This window comes from Harpia harpyja, chromosome 8, assembly GCF_026419915.1.
Source record: "Harpia harpyja isolate bHarHar1 chromosome 8, bHarHar1 primary haplotype, whole genome shotgun sequence".
Classification (NCBI taxonomy): Eukaryota; Metazoa; Chordata; class Aves; order Accipitriformes; family Accipitridae; genus Harpia; species Harpia harpyja.
In genome coordinates this window covers 12,380,436-12,403,357 of record NC_068947.1, presented here as the reverse complement: position 1 = coordinate 12,403,357, position 22,922 = coordinate 12,380,436, and the positions used below count along the sequence as shown (strand labels likewise).

Sequence of the window (22,922 nt, the reverse complement as noted above, 5' to 3'; positions counted from 1 at the left end):
TGTAGTATTTGCAAACCTTTCTGTAACCCCTCAGCAAAGGAGCACCCCAAACTGCACAGGCTCCGGCTTGCTCATCTTTTATCAAAACTCGTGCAGCTGAGAAGTCTGCTGACAGCTGTGGGTGGCAGAAGGCAGAAGCCCCAGGTGCTTCGTCTCTTCGGCACACAAGGCCCATAGGTTCACCTTGCTCTTCCTTCCCTTGCTTTAGCCCTTGCTGTGTGCTTGCAGCAAAGCGCACACTTAAAGAGGGTTTTTGAAAAAGACCCATGCTTTAGTTATGGATAACTTTTATAATGAAATATTGCACAATATTCTGGAAGTACTTTGCAAGCAGTATCTCATGTTTCTGAAGTATCAGCTCATTTGTACTCTGGGGTCTAGAAAATGAAAATGCATGCTTAGCTTCATAAAATGCTCAAGAATAGTAATAATTTGGCTTGGGGTATTTTTAGTAAGAAGAGAGATTGATGACAGAGGGGATGGTGGAAGGAAGAAGGAGGAGGAGAGATGGAGCAAAAAGCCATGGCAGTGTAAGTGAAACAAGGCTCCTGAGAGACGAGGGAAGAAATGAAGTTTTTCCATGGCAAAACCCATGTCCTTGGAACATGGCTACAATGAGGGAAGCTGTTCAGTCCCTTCGCTGTGCACAATGGAAACTGGCACTTCCAAAGGCGAGGTCGCCATGTCACTGTTCACATCTATACCATGATGTCAAGAGTTCTTCATCATCTTTTATGCCACTCTTTCAGCAGCCTTCCCTGGAAATGGGAAACACAGGGGGACATAAGGAAAAAAAAAAAAAAAAAAAAAAAGAAAGCAGAGAAGGATGTATAAAGAAAGCTGCACTTCTTGAGTTGCTCTCAGTGCTCTGATGGTCTCCCCACCAGGCTTTAGAGACAAGCAGTTGGAAAAGCGGCCCACACTGGCCAAGTGCCCCAAGGGGAACTTCAGCCAAGGGGGAGAAAGTGAGGGCTCATTTCAGGAGACCAGCAGCTCAGGTGACCCTTTCAGTCCACACAGTGAGATGTCCTGTCCTCCCCCAGGAGCAGCGGTACCTTCAATGAGGACAGCCCAGGCCAGACAAAATTGTCTCCAACCATTTCACCTGTTCTGGCCACGCTGGAAACCCTGGGGACCAGCCAGTGCAGCTCTGCAAAGGCTCCCATGATGGGACTGGCACCACTGGAAAGGACAGGCTTCTCCCAGCTGCCACCCTGAGCTGCTCCAAGCCCAGCCTCGGGGTCTGATGTCTAGATGTGACACTGGGTTTGACCTTGCACAGTTGGCCGCCCCATCGCCTTTGGCTGAGGAGACCAGAGCAGGAGCCACGGACGATAGGGATGGGAAGACATGAAAATTGAGCCCAAACGGAAAGAATTTGGCCTGCAGACTAACTTCTTACATGCTGAAGGACATCCCTGCTCGCCTCCCCCATGCTGCAGTAGCAGCTCAGGTGGATTTCTTGGCTTTCAGAAGGCATTTTAAAATGAAAGGCTAAAAGATCCCATCTCAGACCCTTCAGCAAGTCCACCCTGGCTGTGGTGTTTACCTTTGGACTACTAGTCTTGTTCTGCTGGGGCGGATGGGGAAAGCCTGCAGGTAGCTTTTGCTTTTTTAGCCACCCTAACCCAAAAAATCGGAGATGCAGATGCTACGAAAACAGGATGTCAGCTTTTGTCAGAAAAGATCACAAGAGGTTTGAGGGTTTTTTTTTTTTATTTTAGCTGCCTCTTTCTCTTTCTCTCTCTTTCATTTTCTTACTCCCTCCCTCCCTCTCACCGTCCTCCCACCTCCCAATTTCTGTCAGCACTCAGCACACAGTCAGGGGAAGAGCAGAAGAGATGGCGGTGGCGGAGACACAGCTGTACGCAAAGGTGGCCAACAAGCACAGGAGCAAAAGCACCTCTGTACTCCTTGAGTCTCTCCTCACCAAAGGATTCCCGGCTCATATCGCGTGAGTAATGTGTTTGGCTGCCTTTGCACAGTAAGATGTATTTAAGATATAAGAGGTATTTCTCAAAAGATCCTGACAGCAGGCAGCTTGCTTTCTTCATCAAGAGACCACGCTGTTTCCTGAGGGTGATGTCCCTATACAGGGATCAGACCTGTCTTGCTTTGAATTTCTTGTAGAGCTGTGCGTATTGCTCATACTGCAAAAACAACCTGCTCTGTACCCATTTTAATAAATACTGTGCATATCTGAAGACACAACACCCTTCCACGTCTTCAGGTTGAGAGGCCTCACAATAAGTTAAGAAGTTGATGTCCATAGTTTGCTCTTGGGATATATACCCCGTCATTTTTTTCTGCTTACCACTGTTATTATAAGGGAGTTAAATGTGGATGTAACTGCTACCCAAAGTTTTTTTCAGGCCTGGCAAAGACCTCCTGCTGGATTTTGTCACTGGAAACTGTTTTAAAAGAGTAAGCTTTCCTTAACAAGATGCCACCTAAGTCTGTCAATTTTTCTTCCTGTCTTGAATCAGGATCTTGTTCCAAAAGCATGTCTTACCTGGAAAATGTAACAGTAAAGAATGAGGCGCTACTCTTGGCAACCCGAATGGATGAGAGATTAACTGGTGGCAGCTAACCAAGTTAATAAAAAAGAAACGTGGTGACCACTCCTCCCCCAAACATCACTCTGGTTGCACAAGGAAGTTTGGGGGAGGATTTTCCAACTTCTGAAGGGCAAGTATGGACACTTTGGTTCAAACTGTTAAAAAAATAAATCTTTTTATTTAAATGTCGAAGAACCCCTCATAAAAATATTTTAGAAAGGAGAGCAATATCTCTCCCTTTTGACTGAAAATTAAGCAAGTTGAAAAGGCTCCATTCAGAAGTGCCATGTTGCTTTTTTAGGAACAGCTGTGTTTAGCAGATCAACTTTAGACATGATGGGCACAGCTCGCAAGGAAACCATGGGTCCCTTGTTCCCAGTTATACACAGTGGAATTTTAGCTGTGCAGCTGAAAACCTGGCTCATCATTTCTCTAGTAATACTATAAGTTTGGTCACCCCAAAGTAACAGCTAGTTTTCGAATTTTTTGTCCTGTATGTGATGTTCTTCAAATCCTCTTTGAAACAGTTCTGCTGTTACAGAGATGGCTTTGTGCTTCCCAGGTCAAAATCAAGAAGCAGTGGCAGAAGCACTATGCAAATCAACATAAAATGACAAAATGTCCAAAAGCACTTTATTTTTTAATTTATTTGCTTTTATTGACTTTAAGACCTTCAAAATTTTGATCGCGTTTTTATAAAACCTTTTAGCTGTCTCTGCAATTCCTGGGTTGAACCGTAAATGAAAGTACTGAAAAGTTGTTCTTTTGAGATGTCCTGGCCTGACAAAAACGAGGCTGGGTGGAAATATTACTAAATCTTTCATAAAGTAGAACCAGCATGCCAAAGCAACGTTTCCCCAAAGAACAAAAACCAAATATGTGAGGATCCAGCCTAGCATCAGATCAACAAAATGGGCCTTCCCTGGTGCTTTACACAGAACTGAAGAATGTCAGCAGTTTCTGCTTTAGGGAAGACTCAGTTTGTTCTCACTGTAAAGACACTATTTTTAATACAGATTTTCAAAGGTTTATTCCTACTCTCTATCATCTGAGAGAAATTGGTATATACAGAATTTATTCTATGCATTATCTTTCAATCTTCACTGCTCATCTTGGAAGCATAGGATGTCTGTCACAGCCTAATGCTCTCCTGGTGCTAAGGTCTCTACAAACCCTGCTGGAAAGCATCCTACAGCCAACATATATGATGAGACAAAAGGTGGGAACCGGCACAGAGAGGAGCACAAGGGAGCAAGGAGATAGTACTGAGCAGCATGACAGTCCATGGTCTCAGGTCTCGCTTGTCTTATTACATTTATACTTTTGCAGGCCCTATGGTAAAGAAAAGATGAAGTCATGCTCGATTTGCCTTCAGGGCAGCTTGCACAGAGCTTCTCTCCGAGTAGGAGGAGCAGCATGACATGAAGCAGTAAAACACTGACTTTGAGGTGTAACAAGTGGTTGACAAAGTCTGGCATCATTGGCTGAGCAGAGGCAGGCACTGACATTTCAACAGAATACGGCAGGAAGGGCTGTATGGGGAGAATGGCAAAAATGTAGGTTGGTTGTGTTTGATGTGATGGACAAGGGAGAGCCAGCAGAGGTGTGCTGCAGCCTGACATCTTGAACCAGAACATAACCCTATGAACCGAGCAAACCCTGCTCTTCCAGTGCGTGGTTTACTCAACCCTAAGGAAATCCATATAGTCAGTAGGGCTGCTAAGGAAACACCTCCAGAACACAAAGGAGGACAGGTTAGCAATCTTCAAGGAATTAAAGACTTGTAGTGGAAAAAACTATCTGGAGGGCTTCAAGAACATTAGTATTTGCCAGGAATAACCTAGTTGTTAAAGGTCCTGTCTGTGCTGGAGAATAGACTTGGTGACGATAGCATGTCCATTCTTTACTTTTTAGAATTTTTCTTTCTGTTATTCTGATGAATCTGTTTTGGTTTTTTGTTAGGCAAAAAGCCTTGGCTGCTACTGGACAAAAGACGATAGAAGATGCTGCAAAATGGTAAGTACCTGTGATTTTTAAGGAGTGCTTTCAGATTAAACTTGGCTAAAAATCCTTGTTCATGTGCTGATTCTGTCACTGAATGTGAAGTTAGCTGCCATAAAACCCCCTGCATCTGAGTTCTTTTTTTTTTTTTTTCATTTTAGTTCATGCAGAGAAAGAAATAATTGTATTTGTACTTATTCTGGGAAGCGAGGTTATTTGCAGAAAGTCCAGGGTAAATCAAAAAAGCTGGAGAAGAAAGGGCAGCCTTGGGCAGAAGCATCTACTTTTACCACAGTGATATTAGTCAATTCATGGCACCAGACACTTCTCCTCAGTTTGAAGCCTCCTGCTTATTTATGGCCGTGGCTGCCGAGGTCTGCTCACTACCTCTGCAAGGGGTTCCCGGGGTCCGAGCCAGGATTGCGGGCATGCACTGCGGCATGTTCGGGAAGGCGCTCAGAGGCACCCGTGGGGTAAATGTCCTTCTTGCCTCAGCACAGAGCTCACACCTCGTGGTGTGCACCCATGGGCAGCTGGCACGGGGCCCGAGGGCGGAACCTGGACTTTCCATCCTGAAGGAAAGGAGGAAGGAAACAGGGAAAATATCTGTAAACCCATGGCTGCAGTTACAAACACATGCAGTAATAACATGGGGTTAAATGGCAATGGCTGAAGGCAAACAGCCCATTTTCTTCCCTTGAGAAAGGCTCATTATAAAATAAGCTGAAAGGCTGACGGTCAGAGGGATGTATCATTAGAGTAAAAATGACTTGTTAGTCTTGAATTCTACAAAGTTTTTCTTCTGTACCAGGAGTCCCACAGAGTATTCATATGCTGATAATTGATTTTTTTTCTTTAATCCACTCTCAAATCAAATCCAGTCTTTCCTTGCATTCTCTTCTGGGTTTTGCTGTGGGATTTTTTTGGCTTGGTTTGATTGTTTCTTTCTTTTTTTTCTTTTTTTTTTGTAAAAAGCCAGAGGAGACATTTGAGAATGGCAGATTCTTCCCAAATAATTTTTTGTCAGGGATGCCACCACACTTTCCATCAATCACTACCAATCTAACAGCTGCAAAGCCAAACATACAGCATGTGAAGAGCAAGGTGAAGGATGTCATCACATGGGATACGAGTTTCTGATCTTTGCTTGTGCATTTTCTGATTTGTCTTGTTTGCTTTTACTAGGGCTGAATAAAAATGCTAGCTCTTTTTGAGTATTTTTTTAATCTTCAGTTATTTTTCATTTTGGCATTATTCAATATTTTCTACCCGTTGCTTCTTTTTCCTCCTCCAGCCCTCTGTTTCCAGTCATGAAAAAGGGGGAAGAATAACCCCCAAAAATCTAAAAATATCTTTTTTGTTGTCTTATTTTCAGACATTGAAAGAAGTGAAGGCACATACTAAAATGTAAAGTACACAAAAAATAAGCAGAAGAAAAACCCATTCTCCATTAGTTAATATTTCAGAGAGAAAATTTGTAAGGAGCTCTTAATTTAGCTTTTCCTTTGTAAGAAAACAACAACTTTGTATTTCCTTTTTCTGGTCTCTACTATGGATGCCTTCAACCACAGGAAACAAGAGTAAGCGGTGCACATACTTTACTCTCTGTGATATGCTCTTGATTTCAGGTTGCACTCCCACTGCAACGATCCCTCTTTGGATGACCCAATCCCTCAGGAGTATGCTCTTTACTTGTGTCCCACCGGCCGTTTGCATGACCATCTGCAAGAGTTTTGGAAGGAGAGCAAGCGCCAGTGCGGGAAAAACAGAGCCCATGAGATTTTTCCACACATCACTCTCTGCGACTTCTTCACGGTAAGGCGCAAAAGACGTGCAAGGGTCAAATATAAACTGCTGGTGGAAGTGGACCACCTACAGTTGTCTTACACCAGAAATTCTCCTTGGTGATCAAACTAACATGACCTAGGTCCAGGCGTGTTTGCTTAATATTGAGTGTTCGGCCCCTGCATAGGCACCGGGGGCTTTCTTCCCACTACCTGCTCTAGCTACCCACCTTAGCCCTTGGCATACTAAAAATTGGGTGCTGGGGCCAGTGGGATGCTTCAGGGTAGCTGAGTGACACATGTCTAGCATCCATCTAGAGCAACTCTGTGCAGTCCAGGCTGCACATGGACCTGCCAGCAGTGAAGAACTGCTCCCCACACACAGCTATCAGCAGGCTACAGAGACCATGCCCATTGCTGCATCCATCTAGGATGTTAAACCTTCCTGCCTGGGACAGCAGTGGCTGGCTTCAGCCAACTGTGCAGCAGTGACAGTGTTATCATAGGATATAGACAACTTTGGTATTATGCCTATGGGAATCTCAGGGAAACCGCTACCTAGCCCAGAGAGCCCCAGCCAGAACGTCATTGCTATGGTGGCATGTTCCAGTCTTTACCCTTTCTACTGAAGCTTGGATGTTGTGAAAAAGGGAGAAGCAAAATGCACAGGGATGGAAGGAGCAAGGGGAGCTGGACAGGAGTCCAGCAGTGCAATTGAGTCACTTTGTCAATAATTTAACATGGAAGTTAGGCTCCTGAGCTGGACTCTTGTTGGGCTTTTTTCTGGTTCTGGAGATGCTACTGTCCTCCTAGCCGGCCTTCTGAGTGAACGGTAACCCTCTAAAGAACTTCCCAGCAGAGCTCCTTCTCCTGCACAGGTGAATACCCCAGTATCAGCAAAGACCAGCAAAGGTCTGGAAAAACTCTGGAGCCAACTGGTATCCAGTTTTCGCACACTGACGGTGTTGCACATGAACATCAGCTGCAGCTGAGATGCGCTGAAACAGTTATGAGCTAGAGTAGCTGGACAAAATTATTATGTTAATCATACTTTCATGCTAAACCATGCTGCTAAGTATAGACAGTGAAAATAAGAGTATTTTGTTGCAAAATATTGAATAGCAGGGTACCCTGTGGCCATTAATCACAATTATACAGAACAAAAATCATGAATTAATAACGAATGCCATGGTGTTGAAAGGTGTCAAGTTTAAAGGTCTGCCCCTGGAAGAGATGACTGAATTGCAACCCTCACCTCAGGCACCTCCACCCTGTTTCAGGTAGCATATTTCTAGGGATAAATACACCCTCCGGTGCTATTCTCTGCTCATCAGCTGTCAGCAAGAGCTGGCCTGGATGCCTCACAGGCAGAAAGCGAGACTCACTGACCTGCCTCCCACCTCCTTCTCCCGACACAGCCCTCTCCTGTTTCCTGACTCCCCACGTCTTTTGCAGCTCCCGGACTTGTCAGCCGCGGGGGAGCCTGCTGCACGGCACTTGCCCTGGTGCAGGATCCCACCTGCCTCTTTCACCCCACAGCCCAGTCTGCCCAGTGCCCCTCAATGCATCTCTCCTCACCACGCCTGAGCCTCGCCAGGCAGTGCGTATGTGGCTTGAGAAATGCTCAAGAGACAAAGACGGTCTAAGCAGGAGGAGCTCCTTTCTTCTCTTCTGCTCTTCCCCTTCAACAGCATGACCTAGTGAAAAGGCTAAATGGAGCAAATAGCTCTGTGGAGGAGACCAAAGCAGTGTGGAAATGGTGCATTTTTAATGTTTCTGTCTTTGATTAGACAGCACAAATTTCATCCTTGTCTCTTCACTGTTTAAATTGCTTAATTGACACTTTTTGTGGAAGCATGGCTCCGTACAATCCTTTAATTTGCTGTGATTAGAGCATTAAGGGTCATAATGACAAAGATGCCTCATAAATTTTGCTAGGTATGTTGCTCAGCATCTGAGATCTTGAAGTTTTAGCAGGAGCTATTATTTCAGCTGTCAGATAACAATAATGCAAATTCTTACTTAGAATTGAAGAGGGAAATCATGATCCCTGCTTCATTTCAGTCAGGTTACTGCACACCTGTCAGATGGTAAAATCTTTTGGCTCTTTCCTATCCAGCCTGCTGGTAGAAGGCTCCATCTCCTATTATAGCACCAGGATACTGTGCTGATCAAACTGCCCAGTATTGCCGATCTTAATACCAGGAATTTCAAGCAAGTTTGTAGGTGTGTTGTCTTTCTCAGGAAGTCTAATTCCTGCACTGTTTTCTGCTATTACTGTATGACACAGGCTACAATAGTGGCTGTTGAGCCAGTGGGTAAAGCCTGTTCCTCCTGTTCTCTTTCAGTGTGAAGACCAGAAAGTGGAAATATTGTATGACACCTTAAAGCGAGTCGGTGACAGCTTTTCACGGTGCTTTCCAGCATCTATTTCACTATCACTACATTCATCCACCAGCTACCTTGGCTTCTTCATTGGTGACAGCCATGCAAATATCCTCAAAGAGTTTGCTCTGGCATTCTCGTCAGAGGCTTCAGCCCAGGCAGGTAGGACCAAAATCAGAGGGAAAATGGGTGGGTCATAGCACAAATGCTTAGGCATGTTACTGAAAGCATTTCTTGTGTATGCAGGGAAGCTTAGCTGATGTTTTATGCCAGCAAACACCCTTTCCTCCTACAGATTTGAAAATAACATGGCTAGGGAAGCATGGTTTAGACTTTGAAGACACAGTGCTTTTATCTAGAAGCCGAAAAGGTTAGCTGTGTAATTTGATAGGTCATCGATCAGGATATCCAAGATGGGTGGGGATATAATCCTCCCTATCCCCAGACCTCCATCTCTATGGTGCTATGGCCCAGGCTAATGGCCTGACTGCATCCTTGAGAAGAAGGTCCTAATCCCCACTCTGATGACATCCAAGGGAAACTGCATCACCAGTTGAGACTGAGGGGATACAACCCCAGAATAGCTGCGTCTCAGAGAAACAAGTTCAATACATCTCAGACTGGGAGAGGAATTCAAACCCTGTTCAATTTTTTTCTCCCAGCTGAAGCCAGGGAGCAAATCAAGTCCAGATTTATGAATCATTTTGGCATGATTAAAATCATGACATTCTGCAAAACAGTTATTCAGCAAAACTCTGATCTACTCCACTACTAATTACTATGGTGTTTCCTGTAGCATGCAAAACATGTAGGACTAAACAAGAAGAGCTTTAAATGACCTTCACTTCTATGTTGTGACATGATTGTTTTATTCCTAGATTGCCATGTGAAGCCCTGCCTAAAGCAGCTCCACCTTACCTTGGCTCACAAGTTTTATCCTCACCATCAGAAGACTTTGGAAGAATTGGCCAAATGCATTAACCCAGGGGAGAGCTGCCAGTGGGTAGCTGCTCTCTACTCACGGGACATGCGTTTTGTGCATTACCAGGTACTGTCATCAGATTTATTTAATTTCCTGAGCCCATGGTCAGAGTCTTTGCTACAGTCATCTTGCTTTTTCTTTTCATGAAGAAAATCAGTGCATGCACAGTACAGTGTTTCAAAAAGCATGGTTATTTCAAGTACCTCTTTGGGTTGAAAAACTGTACTCATGAATCAGTAGAAGATACCTTTATGTTAGGCTGTTTGACCTGCATGTCAGCAAGGTCTAATTCCCAACTCCAGCAGAAAAAACTAATCTTACCATGACATGAAAAAATAAGAGAGACAGGAAATTATGATCTTTGAATATTTTCTAGGATTTGTCAGATCACAGCTTTGCAGTAAAATTCCATTCAGCAAAATCAGTTTTCTTGATTGTTCCAGCCATGATGAAAACTGCACAGATTAAATATCAGTGAGCAGGACACAGTTGTCGCTGATGATTTTCTGCTTGACAAACTCCTGGTTAAAACCAGTCGACATTTTTCCAGTTCTCATTTCCAATTTTAAGTTATGGAATGATCAACATTTTTTAGTCAGATCAGTATATTGCTTTGTCACAAGTCTTATATTGGATTTTGGTCACACTCGGGAGAGCTGCAAGTAATCACAAAACCAGCTGACAATGCTTTTGCTATGTTTGCTTCCAAATAAGCCTGTACTAGTTACAGGGAAAAAAGTATTTTTATGAAAACCAAGTGCCTATTTTTACACATACTGCAAATGCAGTAGTGTCTTCCTTTTCTCTGCCAAAATGCCATTAAAGAGCATTTGCAGAGTGGAAAATAGTAGCGGTCGCCGTGTCCAGTGGAGAGTTGAACAAGCAGCTCCTGAACCGCTGTGGCACATGCAGCAGCGGGCTCTGGGCAGCAGCCTGACCCTGCTGCGTGTTCCCCCAGACGCTGAGGGCCCTCTTCCAGTACAAGCCCCAGAACATCGACGAACTCATGATCAACGCCGGCGACTTCGTCTACGTTGACCCGACGCAGCAGTCCGACGTGAGCGAAGGCTGGGTGATCGGGACCTCACATCGGACCGGCTGCAGGGGTTTTATTCCCGAAAACTACACTGAGAGGGCCAGCGAGTCAGACACGTGGGTTAAGCACAGGTAAGCTGGGGTTTCGTGGGTGTTGCTTTATGTCAGCTACTTTTCCTGCTGGGGAGCCGTGGCAGCGTTCCTCCTCGCTGTGAGCTGTGGGCTGCCAGGCGGGAACTGGAGGCAGCGTGGGCAGAGGAGAGGGGGGTCCTGGGGGTCTGGGTGGGACACTGAGACTTCTGGAAGAAGGGACATAGGACACACACCCACGGATACCCAGAGTTCATTAGTTCAGCTGCTCAAGGGATGACCCCTGTTTGCTCTTGAACAACCTGAACATCCTAATGAATTTTAAAAGACCACGTTCTGCCAGGCAGACTGAGTCTTCAGCCTGGCTCAGTGCTTTCTTCTTTCTTCTTTTTTCTCATTTCAAAGGCTTGCAAAGTTAACTTGAAATGAAACCACGCCAAGGTTGCTCCACCACCTTGAGCCCTTGTCTTGTTGATTTACCCTGTATCAGCAGGCATCTGTCTGGCTTCCTGCACTTTGTTCTGCCGCTGACTGCCGCACGGCTGATGCTACTTGCAGATTAGAGCTGATTTTTCTAAGCAGGGAGGTGTAGGTGCACTTCTTGTTGAGTCCTCAGAGACAGAGAGGAGGCAACCAGGTAGTATTTCCTGTTTGAGGATCACACTTCAGCAGAGTTACACACAATATATGCCATCGATTCATATTATTTTAGATTCATTTTTCCGGGGCAGATTCTAAATCAAGAACAAAGTGATGAAGTGGATTGCAAGTGTGCAAAAAATATTGAATGGAACATGAATCCTGACTTGCACGTCTCTGTAGACAAAATCACAACTTAAAAATCCCTTCTATTTGTGTGTGTGCCCATATGTTTGTGTGTGTGTGTGTTGCTTCTGCTTTTTCTACAGGGAATATGTTTTTGTAACAGCTTCGAGATTATTCACCCAAACTGAAAATGAACCTAATGTAAAGCTGAATGGAGAAGTCCATAATCCTAGTATGTCAAGGAGCGTAACCAATGTACTTTCTCTTCAGGTAATTGGTTTTTTCCATTTCTAATCTTTGCCGTGTGCTTGTGCAGATATACTATGTATTAAAAGCATTTAGTAAATTTAATATTATCTTCCTTGTTCTCCCTCGCATTTTCATGTTAGGTTGTAATGCACATATATACACACACACAAATACGCTTATACTGTACAGTATAATATCTCATAAATATTTTGTGACTTATGTATATTACTCTCGCCTTCTTTCATAAGACTTTTTGTTGCTGTCATAATAGCACAACATATGAGTTCTCTGCTCAGGTTTCTCTGTGCACAGCCTTACTGGGCAAGCTGTGCAGAGGTATGGTGAAAAGTCTGACAAGTGAGACACAGGCACAACATCCCCTGACTTTCATGTGGGTTCACAGCAGAGTAATTAGAGCAGAATTGGGCTCATTGTTCATTGTTACTTTTATGTCCAGATCCTATGGATGTCACCTTGGTGGTTTACCTGGTCCCAGATCTTGGCACATTTAAATGTTTCATTTTCTTTTGTATTTTTAGATACATAGTTAATGCAAATAACTGCATAGAACTGCTACAAGAGAACAGCCAGCTGTAAAGGTTAGCAGCACTGACAGGATTACGTTTTTGTCCCAGTTTCAAAATCAACGTGTATCAGTTTTTTCCCAGGTTTTCCACTGGTCTTCTGGTAGGAAGAGCAAAACAAATAAGGACTCTTTTTTTACCTACAGCACATTTGCACCTGCACTGCCTTATTGACTCTGACTGTCAGGGATGCCAAGATGGTCCTTTCCAGCACACTGGCATGCTGCAGAAACCCCTTTGGGCTTGCTGGCCCCATGGCCTCTCTTCTGGTTGTGCTGGGGATAACCCTGGGTTCATTTGTGTTAGCATCAGAGAAACTTGAGGGGACCCTGAGGGAACTTCCATCCTGGGGGGTCCCAGGATGCTGTGTGTACAACCGTAAGACAGTAACATCTGCACAAGTCACGTGTCCTTCCACCGGCTCTTGATCGCTCTTAGCCTCTCTTTTATCTAGCTCAGATCTGTGGCAGAGCCACCACTTGGCCTGAGGAACATGTTTTGCAGATGTGCACGTCTCCAGTCTAGGAGTTTCCCCAGCCTCTGGGTTCCTCCTAAGCAGAAGAGCAAGACCACAAAACCTTAGTTTTAAACTCTGATCTTGTGGCGGTTGATTCGTGTTTTATGGCAGAAATGCAACAGCGTTTAGCAGAATACATGAATATAAATCTCATACCACTTCTTAAGAATTCCCTTCTCTGCTGCTGAAGATACACATCGCTAACCTCAGTGCTGCAGCAGTAATGCTGCGATGGGTTGAAAAACTTTTAAAGCCTTTGACCTGTTTCCCCCTATCTTCTCATCTGTATTTAATGTGCATTGCATACTAAACCCAAACTACTCAGAATTTATTTGTAATTCCATGCAGTCTGAGTAAAAAGTGGCCTCAGAGGAAAACTGGGCTCACTATTGACTTGGCCACACAGTTATGAAAAGTGTAAAAGTAGTGTTTTCATTAGGAAAAGAAGGATAAGCTTAGTGTTAGTCCTGGTGTAGAAAAGAGCATTGCCACTTAAATCTTAGCTAGTTTCCCTCTTTTGCTTATACCAACCATATGATATATATTAAAATTATAATTCCTTCCCACACTGGAATGAAAAGATCTGTTATCATCACTACCTTTCACTAGTGTAAACATAGAATTACCTAATCTGTGGCCCATGAAGGTCAGGGATCTCTTTCATTTGCCTTCAGTGGAGAACCCGTCAGGCTTACTATTGTCCTAAAGATAGGCACCTATTATAGCAGCTCCTTCTCTCCCCCTCTGTGTTTGTTATACACCTCCCAGGACAGGTCTGCTCTTCCTTCCTCCATCAGGCAGCATCCAGGAATCCAGACTTTTTATGCAGGTTATATATAATATCGTAATGAAAAACCCTTTTTACACAGCTGTCGCAGAATGCCACCCTGCGAAGAGGTGTGCTGGTCATGCGTCATGGGGAAAGAGTTGATCAGGTCTTCGGCAAATCTTGGCTTCAACAGTGCTTGACTGCAGATGGTGAGTAAGATAATGGAAGGATCTTAGCAAATCAGAACCAAAACCAATTAATCCCAGTAATAGGTACAAGAGATTCAGTCTCCTACGTGTAAATGTAAACACTGACACAAAAGAGTGAGTAACATTGCAAGTCAGGTACAGCACTGCTTTGACCTGCATGCAACCAGTATTTCGTAATGTCCTAAAGTCCTTCATGTTTATGTTGGATAAACTCTGCAGACCAAGCAAAGCTCTTGTGATACTGACGGATGTGTGTTTCACTGACGGATGTACAAAACACAACATCTCTACCACTCGTTACACAAGGTGGTGGTCGTCAGACCCCTCCAACTTTCTGCACTTGAGTCAGAATCATGGTCTGTTGATCAGTCACAGTACGTCACTAGTCAAATCTGGGGAAGAAGAGCAAGAGCAAACCATGGTGGAAAGGAGATGTCAGCACTGACCTAAACGAAAAGTTGAATTTCTTGTCCCTCTCTCTCAAAAATGTATGTTTTGAGGTGAAGAAAACTGACCCAGAACAGGGAACTGTGTGTCAGGAGGAAGGAGGGTAACAAGAAGGTAGGAGTTCAGAAGGGAGAGCTTTATGCTGAAAGTCTCCTTTGTTATGCTGGAGATCTCCTATCTAAAGTGTGCAAAATTCATGCTAGATAATGAGCATGGTACCTTCTGGCTGCATAATCAATTCATTGGTTTCATTTTCCTTCAGTGGAAATGTTGGGTTTTGTCATTGGCAATGGTAAAAGAATATCAATATGGAGTGGATTTTTGTTTCATTTGAGCCCCACAAAGCCGAAGTCTCACAATTTCCTGTCCTCTCTCTCCTCCCACATTTTGCTCCTTCTGAACTTGCAAAAGAGGTTCTGTTTTGTTAGGACAGGTGATTTCCCAAGCCAGTGTTGCGACCTTAAAACATGGTACCTTTAAGATAATAGTAGTCACCAGGTTTTTACACCAGTGAGACACTATGTCTGTAGTACTGAAATAATGCTGTAGGCATCTGAGTTCAGGCACTGCCCCACGATCCCCCAAACTGCTTAGTTCTCAGCTGTCTCCCTGGCGTGGTCTTGGCTGATGGCAGCTCCCCCTCACCCCTACGGTTTCCAGGCGAGGTTTGGGGAGAGCACAGACCAGGGTCGGTCCCCACTGGACAGACAGCATGGGTGTTTGAGGTGGAGGGAAGAGAGACTGGCTCCTTGGGCGGACACCCTGCTTCTTCACTTGCCCTCGTGGCCAGAGAACAGACCCCGACCTGTTTCACTAGCCAGTCGAGATGTCACTTTGGGCTGAGTTTTCAGAACCAGCCATTCTACCATTCAGAAGAAACGAAGCCATTATAACGAAATGCAGCCCGTGTGTTAGCTGCTGCCTCCCTCATACAGCGGCAAAATGTCCCACCTCATTTCAGGAAAATACTACAGAGCTGATCTGAACTTCCCTTCCACCCTGCCGAAACGGAAAGACAGCATGAAGCATTTTGAGTGCGATCCTCCTTTATCTTGCTGTGGTGTTTTCCAGTCGAGGCTTATAGGTAAGCTGGATAATATCCTACTGAAAGTGTAAGGGCTTGGGAAGCAGGCTTTCATCACCTGCAAAAGCTCATACTGGCTTTGTAGTAGAAAAACTTCTTAGTAGCACTCATTGTGGTAACACTTCTGTATTGGCAACCGCTGCAAGATCTTGTTAAACAGTAAAATAGACGGTGGGGCTGGTTGCTCATCTCGGAGACCCATTCTGCCAGTTCCTGGCAAAGAAAATTAAAAAAAAAGAAGCTACAACACTAGCTGTGCCCTGCTGCGTGTCTGCAAGGGACTAACGTCTTATGCAGTTGTCACTGAATGGGCAGTGGGGAGCGAAGGGGCTGACCAGAGGAAGCAGCTTCATGTTCAGCACCATGTGGTCACCTCATCACAGGTGCCTGATGGCTGGCTGGTGTGGGTTAGTCTGACTCAGATCACTCTCCAGATGAAGCTGTTTCTGCTCCCTGAGCAGCCACACCTGACTGTGACAATGCAAGTCTGGTGCAAGTGTTTATCTCTGATGATTCAGATATATGGAGACACCCAAATACCTAACTGCTGTTTGCAGAATTTGAGTGAATCTTCTAAAATTATTTTTCAAACACTCATTTTAAACTTGCTGTTACAACCAGAATGAGCTTTTTAGTGAGCTCAGGCAGCCAACAGTGTGAAAAAAATTAATAGAAAGGGACTGTCAATGTATCCCATGTCAACGAAACTGAAAAGCTCCAAGCTGTTTTTTGCAGAAAGTATTTTGTAGTATTGTCTCATCTGCTGTGGTTTTTGAAAGAGGAACTTACTTTGCTGTTCCCATCCAGGAGAAGCTTTGCTGGACCAGGGGGTGACAGTCAGCTATGTGTACTCGTCACCCGCACTCCGCTGCATACAGACAGCTCAACACATACTGCAGGGTAAGGCAGCAAAACCGGCCAGGTGCTTTTGCCATGGTGAAAATGTCCTCATCAAACTTTTGTGAAGTCTCTGAGATGAGTAATTAAGAAGATGTACGACTTTGTGGCTATTTGTTGTTACATTTAAGCAGGGAAGACAAGGTGGTTTTGTCTAGCTTGGTAATACAGGCAGTAACAAACATGCTGCCATGTGTATGGTCTGGAGAGTACTATCCCATTAACTCTAGTCCTCGCTAGTTAACATGGAATCTAATGTTATATGAAACAGTGGTGTTTCACGTCAGGTTGAATTCAACATTAGTAGCTGCTCATCAGATCACCACTGCCACCTCTTCCAAAAAGCAAATGTTTCCAGTGCTCTGAAGGATATGTATGTGAATCAGGGAAGACAACTTTCTCCTGAAAGCATTTGCCTTTGCAAGCCAAACTATTTTAATTCCTTCATATTGCAGAACCTCTTCTACTTCTCCCCCTCCCTCTCCTTCTCTTCTTTTTTCCTCTCCTGTCCCCTCCCACAGGTCTGTCAGAGGTTCACAGTTTATTATCATGTTTATATCAGAATTACGATGAGAGTGCATTTCTTCTGGGAACTAGTACCACTCAGTAACCTCTCGAGAATTATCAGCAAAATAATATGTCTTTTGACAAGAGAATTCCATTTCTGACACTGTAGGACAATTTATTGCCCCACCGAGGACCACTGAGTAAAATGCTATATAAAAATGGTAAAAACATTTCCTGTCTAAAGTTTATTCAGAATGCAACATTACTGAGGTCTTTTCTTCTATTATCTCCTGTACCTTGCAGATCATCACAAGAGAGCTCCAGAAAGAATAATAATAATGTAAGAATTTGTAGTGCCTTAACATTAGTCAGACAAGAATATAATGTTGACTTCATTTAATCAACACAATTCTCTTTTGTTTGACAATAATTCTTTTTCATTAATGAAAACATTACAGTGAACAACGTATAATGTACAGCACAAATGTAACACTTCAAGTGTACCTTTCTCTTCTTAATAAATATTTCTTGTTCTTTTAGGGCTTAAATTAGATCAAAAAGTCAAAATCAGGGTGGAACCAGGACTGTTTGAATGGACCAAGTGGGAAGGAAGCAGAGTAATTCCTAACTTCATGGCTGTGACAGAGCTGGCAGAGGCCTCTTACAAAATAGACACAAGTTACAGGTAATTGCTCCATATCTAGCTGTTAAAGCAGTTGGGTTTTTTTTCCCTGAGGTATCTCTTCGTCTTTATATTTGTCATAAACCATTATGAACACTCCAAAAAATGGGTGATTCTGATCAAATTCAAGTCTGCATGATGTGTTCCCCAAATATGATATGCTGTCAGCTATCTTGTGCCAAGAGTCAACTTTGCTGCTCTGACAGAGAGACACACACGCACGCTTGGGAACATGCGTGCACGTAGCACGTGGGTCCAGCTGAACATGCACAAACATCCGATACTTCTGTATGGGACCAGCCCTCCTTTGGTGTTGCCTTCAGATTCGCCGGCTCAGGCCCATGGTTTGTCACGCACAAAAATAGCTGCATTATAGGCATTAGTGTCAGGTACCAGGAGTTTTGTTTTTACCTTTGGCTCAAGCAAAGCACGCTTTAGAAACATGAAGAATAACCTGTTGGGTAAATAACATGCTGGTTTTCAGCGATGAAGAAATGTGATTTTAGAAAAGGTCAGTAAGCCCTTTGTTTAGGGTCTGCAGGGCAGCAGCAAGAGGTCTGCCCCGCGGCAGAGGGTGAGCACAGGCTGGGCGGTGGCAGGGAGCACAGCTCCACGCCTGAAACGTCGCTGCTTTGTGTCACTGAAGCAACAGCTACAAGAGGAAGGGAAAGCGGGGGGCCACCCCCCGTGCACCCCGGGGCAGGTCCATGCAGCGTCTGGGGAGAGAGAGGTGAGCCCGACACGAGCCTGCCGTCCTTGCGGTTTTAGGGGAAGGCAGGGTAACGGTGTTTCACTGCAATTGATGTTTGTGCCAAATTCATTTGAGGAGGGGGGGGTGTTTTGTTTTGCGTCGCTCAAAGATTAGTACTGTGCTCATTAAGGACTTTTTGGGGCCCTCGCAACTTGAGGGAGGTGATGCCTTTTCTGAGTGCTTGCAAACCACAGCAAGGCAGGAAATGATAAGCCTCCAATTCAATCTAGCTCCTCATCTTGGTCGCAAACCAGGCTGCTCTGTGTTCGTGTTGCAGAGCCAGATCCAGGAAATTACTCAGCTAATGAAGGTGAGTGTCTCTGGGGTTTCCCACATATACAAGAAAGGGGGAAAGGAAACTTCTCATGTCTTAATGCATTTCTTACAGCCAAGCGTCTTCGTTTGAAATTGCATGAAGGAATAAAATGCTTCACTTTCTTGGATCATAGTGCTTTCTGGTGTGTTTTACCACCAGCAGACCGTTTTCCCTAGTTTTTTCAGTACGCTTGCCTCAAAAGAAAGTGTGCAAATACAGAGCAGTGAGAAGCTCAGAGGGGAAGCTCTGAAGCAATGCTAACTACAGGGTTCAGACCCCTCGCACCTCACTCAGGTCCAGGCAAAAATAGGGTGGATGAGCAATAAACTTGTACATATGATGCCAGTTTCTTCCCGTCGCATGCAGGGTTCAAAATCCTCAGGTCCCAGGGGCTGGTTTTACCATATTCACCCACTGCAAATGACAACCTTCAACTAGGCTGTCAGGGCCTCCCAACATGGGGAATTTGGTGTTCCCAGCCACCTGCACACTGGGGCCCTGCAGGCTCTTCCCCACTGCCGCCAGGCTGGGGCAGCCCCCAGCCCTCCTCCCGCGGCTGGACAGAGCTGGTGTCCTGGAAGGTGCTGCGGAGCCTTGGGATGGGTCTGTGCAGGGTGCACGGCACCCAGCAACCCAAGCCCTAGCGGGTCTGTGGGGCTGCCTTGATTCGCAGCAGTTTGAAGGCCTGGCTCCTACTTTTTTAGGAAATGTTTATTCAGTGCCTGAAGAGCCCTGGCATATAAAAGAAAGAAGAATGCCTGGTCTCAGTAGAAGAGCTCAGATACTTAGGAGTGGTGCATTTTGGTGCTGGAAACACTTTTTTTTTTCAACTCTAGGAGTGAAAGTCTTTACTATCCACTTGTCCAGCTAATACAGATATGCCTCATTTGTTGCCGAGTCTGATTTGCTTTGTTTATTAAGGAGGCTAACACTGAGGCACCAGATCTTGAAAGCATTCACATCGTCAGTGTCTCGCCTTGGTTTGAACTCGGTCGGGATTGCTAGAGCTGGGCGGCTCTGCAAGTCTGCAGTCCATAGCTGGGCAGTGGTCCCTGCTGACAGAATTGCTCAAAGCTTAAGCTTTTCTTAGGCATGAATCCTACTTTAAATAGTCTCCACTGTAAACTACAAGTTTTATTAAAGCATGGTTTTCCCTGTATCTGGTGCCTTATGAGCTATGAGATTTGGCTATAAGATTTCATGGCAATTACCGTGGGGGACACTAATGCTGCATGCAAGCTGAGGCAGCAGTATGTCAGCCCAGTCAGTAGAAAAACCTATATCCTTTTAACCAAGTGCTTTTTCTCTGGTGTAGTCATTAAATAGTGCTGACAATGTCCCAGTATTCATCTAGATTAACATACATTTGTGATTTTATTGTCAGGGGTAACTTCCCACTCTCTTCTCTGGTGCCATCGGAAAGTTATGAAGAATATGTAAGCAGAAGCTCTGCGGTTATAAAACAGATCATCGCTGCCTGCCCCAGCAAAGGTAAAGGTTTCAGATCTTTGTATATTCTGTCAGAGACTTTCAGTAACAGGAACTGGCAAAGATTTGCCAACAGAAACACATTTAACGTGAGTTGTTTGTATTCCACACAGCTTAAGGTAAACTCTTAGTCCTTGTCCTGGGCTACGCTAAATTAAAATAAATGCAGTTTATGGGATAGAAATGAAAAAGCAAAATTAAACAGGAAACAGTAGACTACTAAATTGCAAGAGTATACTTTGCTTCATCTTTCTACATCGGGATGTAGCTCAGCATAAGATACTATACTTTTCTGGAAAGTTTTTTTTTTTCTCTCTTTTCCTAGCAAATGCTTTTTCTCACTAGCTGGCATGCCTACAACACACCAGACTTTTTCTGACCAGCACAGTATACCCTGCCGCATTATCAAAGAGGTCTGCAAAGATGAACAGCCCCAAAGAGCCTCATACCCATCTGCTGATGGGTAACCTGACAGTGCTGCAGCTCCCTTACTACTTTTCTTTGCTTTTTCTGGTGTATCAGGTGTCATCCTCATTGTGGGCCATGGCTCTTCCTTGGCATCTTTCACCCGACCTCTGTTAGGGCTCCCTGCCAGAGACAGCAGCAACTTTGCTCAGGTGGTACGAAAGGTAAGAAGATTTTTTTCAGCAGGAAGCTTTGGTTTTGTTTTATTATACTGTTAATAAGGAGCCTGCTTATGTGGTAAGACATGCGTGTAACTGCATGCCAATACCAACAACATTAGCTTTCTCATTACAAAGGGAATCTCTTGTAGTTTTAGCAAAACACAGGAGGTCAAGAGAACGATTTTCTCCTGGTGAACAGTATGTGACTAGCAGCTAAGTCTTTGGAGAAATTTTTTGTCCAACTCCCATGGAAAGTCAATGCCAGGTAACATTTAACAGACAAGAGGCACGTTTGGAAACCTCTCCATCTGGACCTAGCCTTCTCTCTCCTCCCCGTGGTGTTGTGAGTGTAACATGCAGCTACATTCAGTGAGTCACTCTTTAAGAAGCTGTGTGTTTTTCGAGTCACTGTAAGTTCACAGCTTCAGTGCTCAGCTACAGAATGAAGTGGAGAAGGGTTTTCTCGCCAGCTTCACAAGTGGGACCTGTGCTTGAGATTGGTTGCCAAGGTTTTTTGTTTACTTTATGTGTGTATTATCACCAGTGGCAGAATTCTTCACCCCAGTTTTCCTTACCATCTGCCTTGGTATGACCAACCAGAGAATTCAGTCTTTGGATATATTTTTACTACCACTGTCAATGCATAAGGAGGAGTGAATATATATATCTCCAAGTATGAACGTGGGGTGAGGACACAAGTTCAGCTTTTACCCCACAGGCCTCCAGTCTGGTTTTACTTCATTTCAGAAGTGGCAAAATGTCCTGGTCTCTCCTCCCGGAACAGTCTCAGGGTCTGCTCTCTTCTGTAGCAAAGCCCCCTCTTTCATGTCAAAGCAATGACCCTGCTAGTAACTCTGCTGGTAACTTCCTTCCTAGATCCCATCGCTGGGCATGTGTTTCTGTGAAGAGCTGAAAGAGGAGAACAAATGGCAGATGGTCAACCCACCAGTGAAGACGTTAACTCATGGAGCAAATGCAGCCTTTAACTGGAGAAATGGTATTGTGGAAGATTAGAAGGCCGGCTCTGCCTTTTGCAGTTGTCAAAAATAAGCCAAAGACAGTTTATGGTTCAGCACAGTCCAGTGTTTCATCCAGAAGACTTACAGTGGATGGGAAATACCATCTCTAAGTTGTCAAAGCACAGAAAAACACTTCTGAGTTTGGTGCCTGAATATTGTTTTTATTTCAGTGGCTGAGAGGAAGGAACATAGGAACTGGCGTGCAAGGGAGAAAGAACTCTTCTGGTGGTGAAGAAAGTACCTTTTAACCTTTTCTGAGTACCAACATTTAATAAATACAGAACTACCTGATTAAAAATTCCACTCCTAAAGGCACTAACATAGAAAATGTTGCATTTTCCAAGACCAAAATACATACAGTAAGAATTGCTTTTTTTCGTGCACTTGGATCTTTTCAGACAAGCAGAGAAACTGGGATTGCAGAAAAGTCATCTCCTACCCAAAGAGGAGACCAGCTCTACCTAAAGCCACTGGGTTTCCTGTTCACTCCATCAGTTTCGTGAGAACAAATACCACGCTGACTATTTATTTACCTCTTCTACAAAGGGGCTCCATTTTCTATCACAACAGCTCCCCATTCAGTGATTCCCGAGTGATCCATATTGCAAAAGGGACTAAATGATTCCTTTTTGCAGAAAACTGAACTGATTGCTTTACTGTTGCTGGGACAAAGAAAGATGCCCTGTGTTACTCTACTGGTGACAAAACCGTGGCGTGGGCAACTCTTAACTGCTGAACACTGCCTGAGATGGCACTCGCAGGACAACAGCTTTGCTCTGTGCTGTTCCGTGCCAAATTGTATAAATGGTGACACACCTACCAGATGGGTCACCCAAAATGTCTCTGTAGCTCTTCTCTTGGTGATTTGTTTAATTAAGGGAATGTAGCCCTGAAATTTTACGCACAAACAGGAACATGCCTTTCCACAGTCTGTTTTCCTTTCTAATTTTCCTTTCCAGTTATCCTCTCAGATAACTACCTCTGGGAAAGCACAAGTGTTTCTTTCAACGAAAGGAAAAAATGGAGATTTTCTCTCTCTTAGCATGACTAAAAATGTTTTCATTTTCACTCTTCATCTCCCTGCTCCTTCTTGACATATCTCTGTATGCATGCCGTTAGCTGTCAGGGCATGCGGTAGAGCCCATCCAACATTCAGGCTTTGGGGCTGAGAGGTGTC

At 44.4% G+C, this 22,922-nt stretch overlaps 1 protein-coding gene across 1 annotated transcript; it reads left to right on the top strand.

Moving 5' to 3' along the window:
* Positions 1–1,841: 1,841 nt before the first annotated feature.
* Positions 1,842–22,593, top strand: UBASH3A (ubiquitin associated and SH3 domain containing A). Its single transcript, XM_052795098.1, has 14 exons — positions 1,842–1,954; positions 4,521–4,574; positions 6,188–6,374; positions 8,692–8,890; positions 9,607–9,776; positions 10,669–10,877; positions 11,744–11,870; positions 13,820–13,928; positions 15,337–15,459; positions 16,267–16,359; positions 17,404–17,548; positions 19,997–20,103; positions 20,623–20,729; positions 21,603–22,593. The coding sequence occupies exons 1-14, from the start codon at positions 1,842–1,844 to the stop codon at positions 21,738–21,740; spliced, it is 1,881 nt and encodes a 626-aa protein (XP_052651058.1). The 3' UTR covers positions 21,741–22,593.
* Positions 22,594–22,922: the final 329 nt, after the last annotated feature.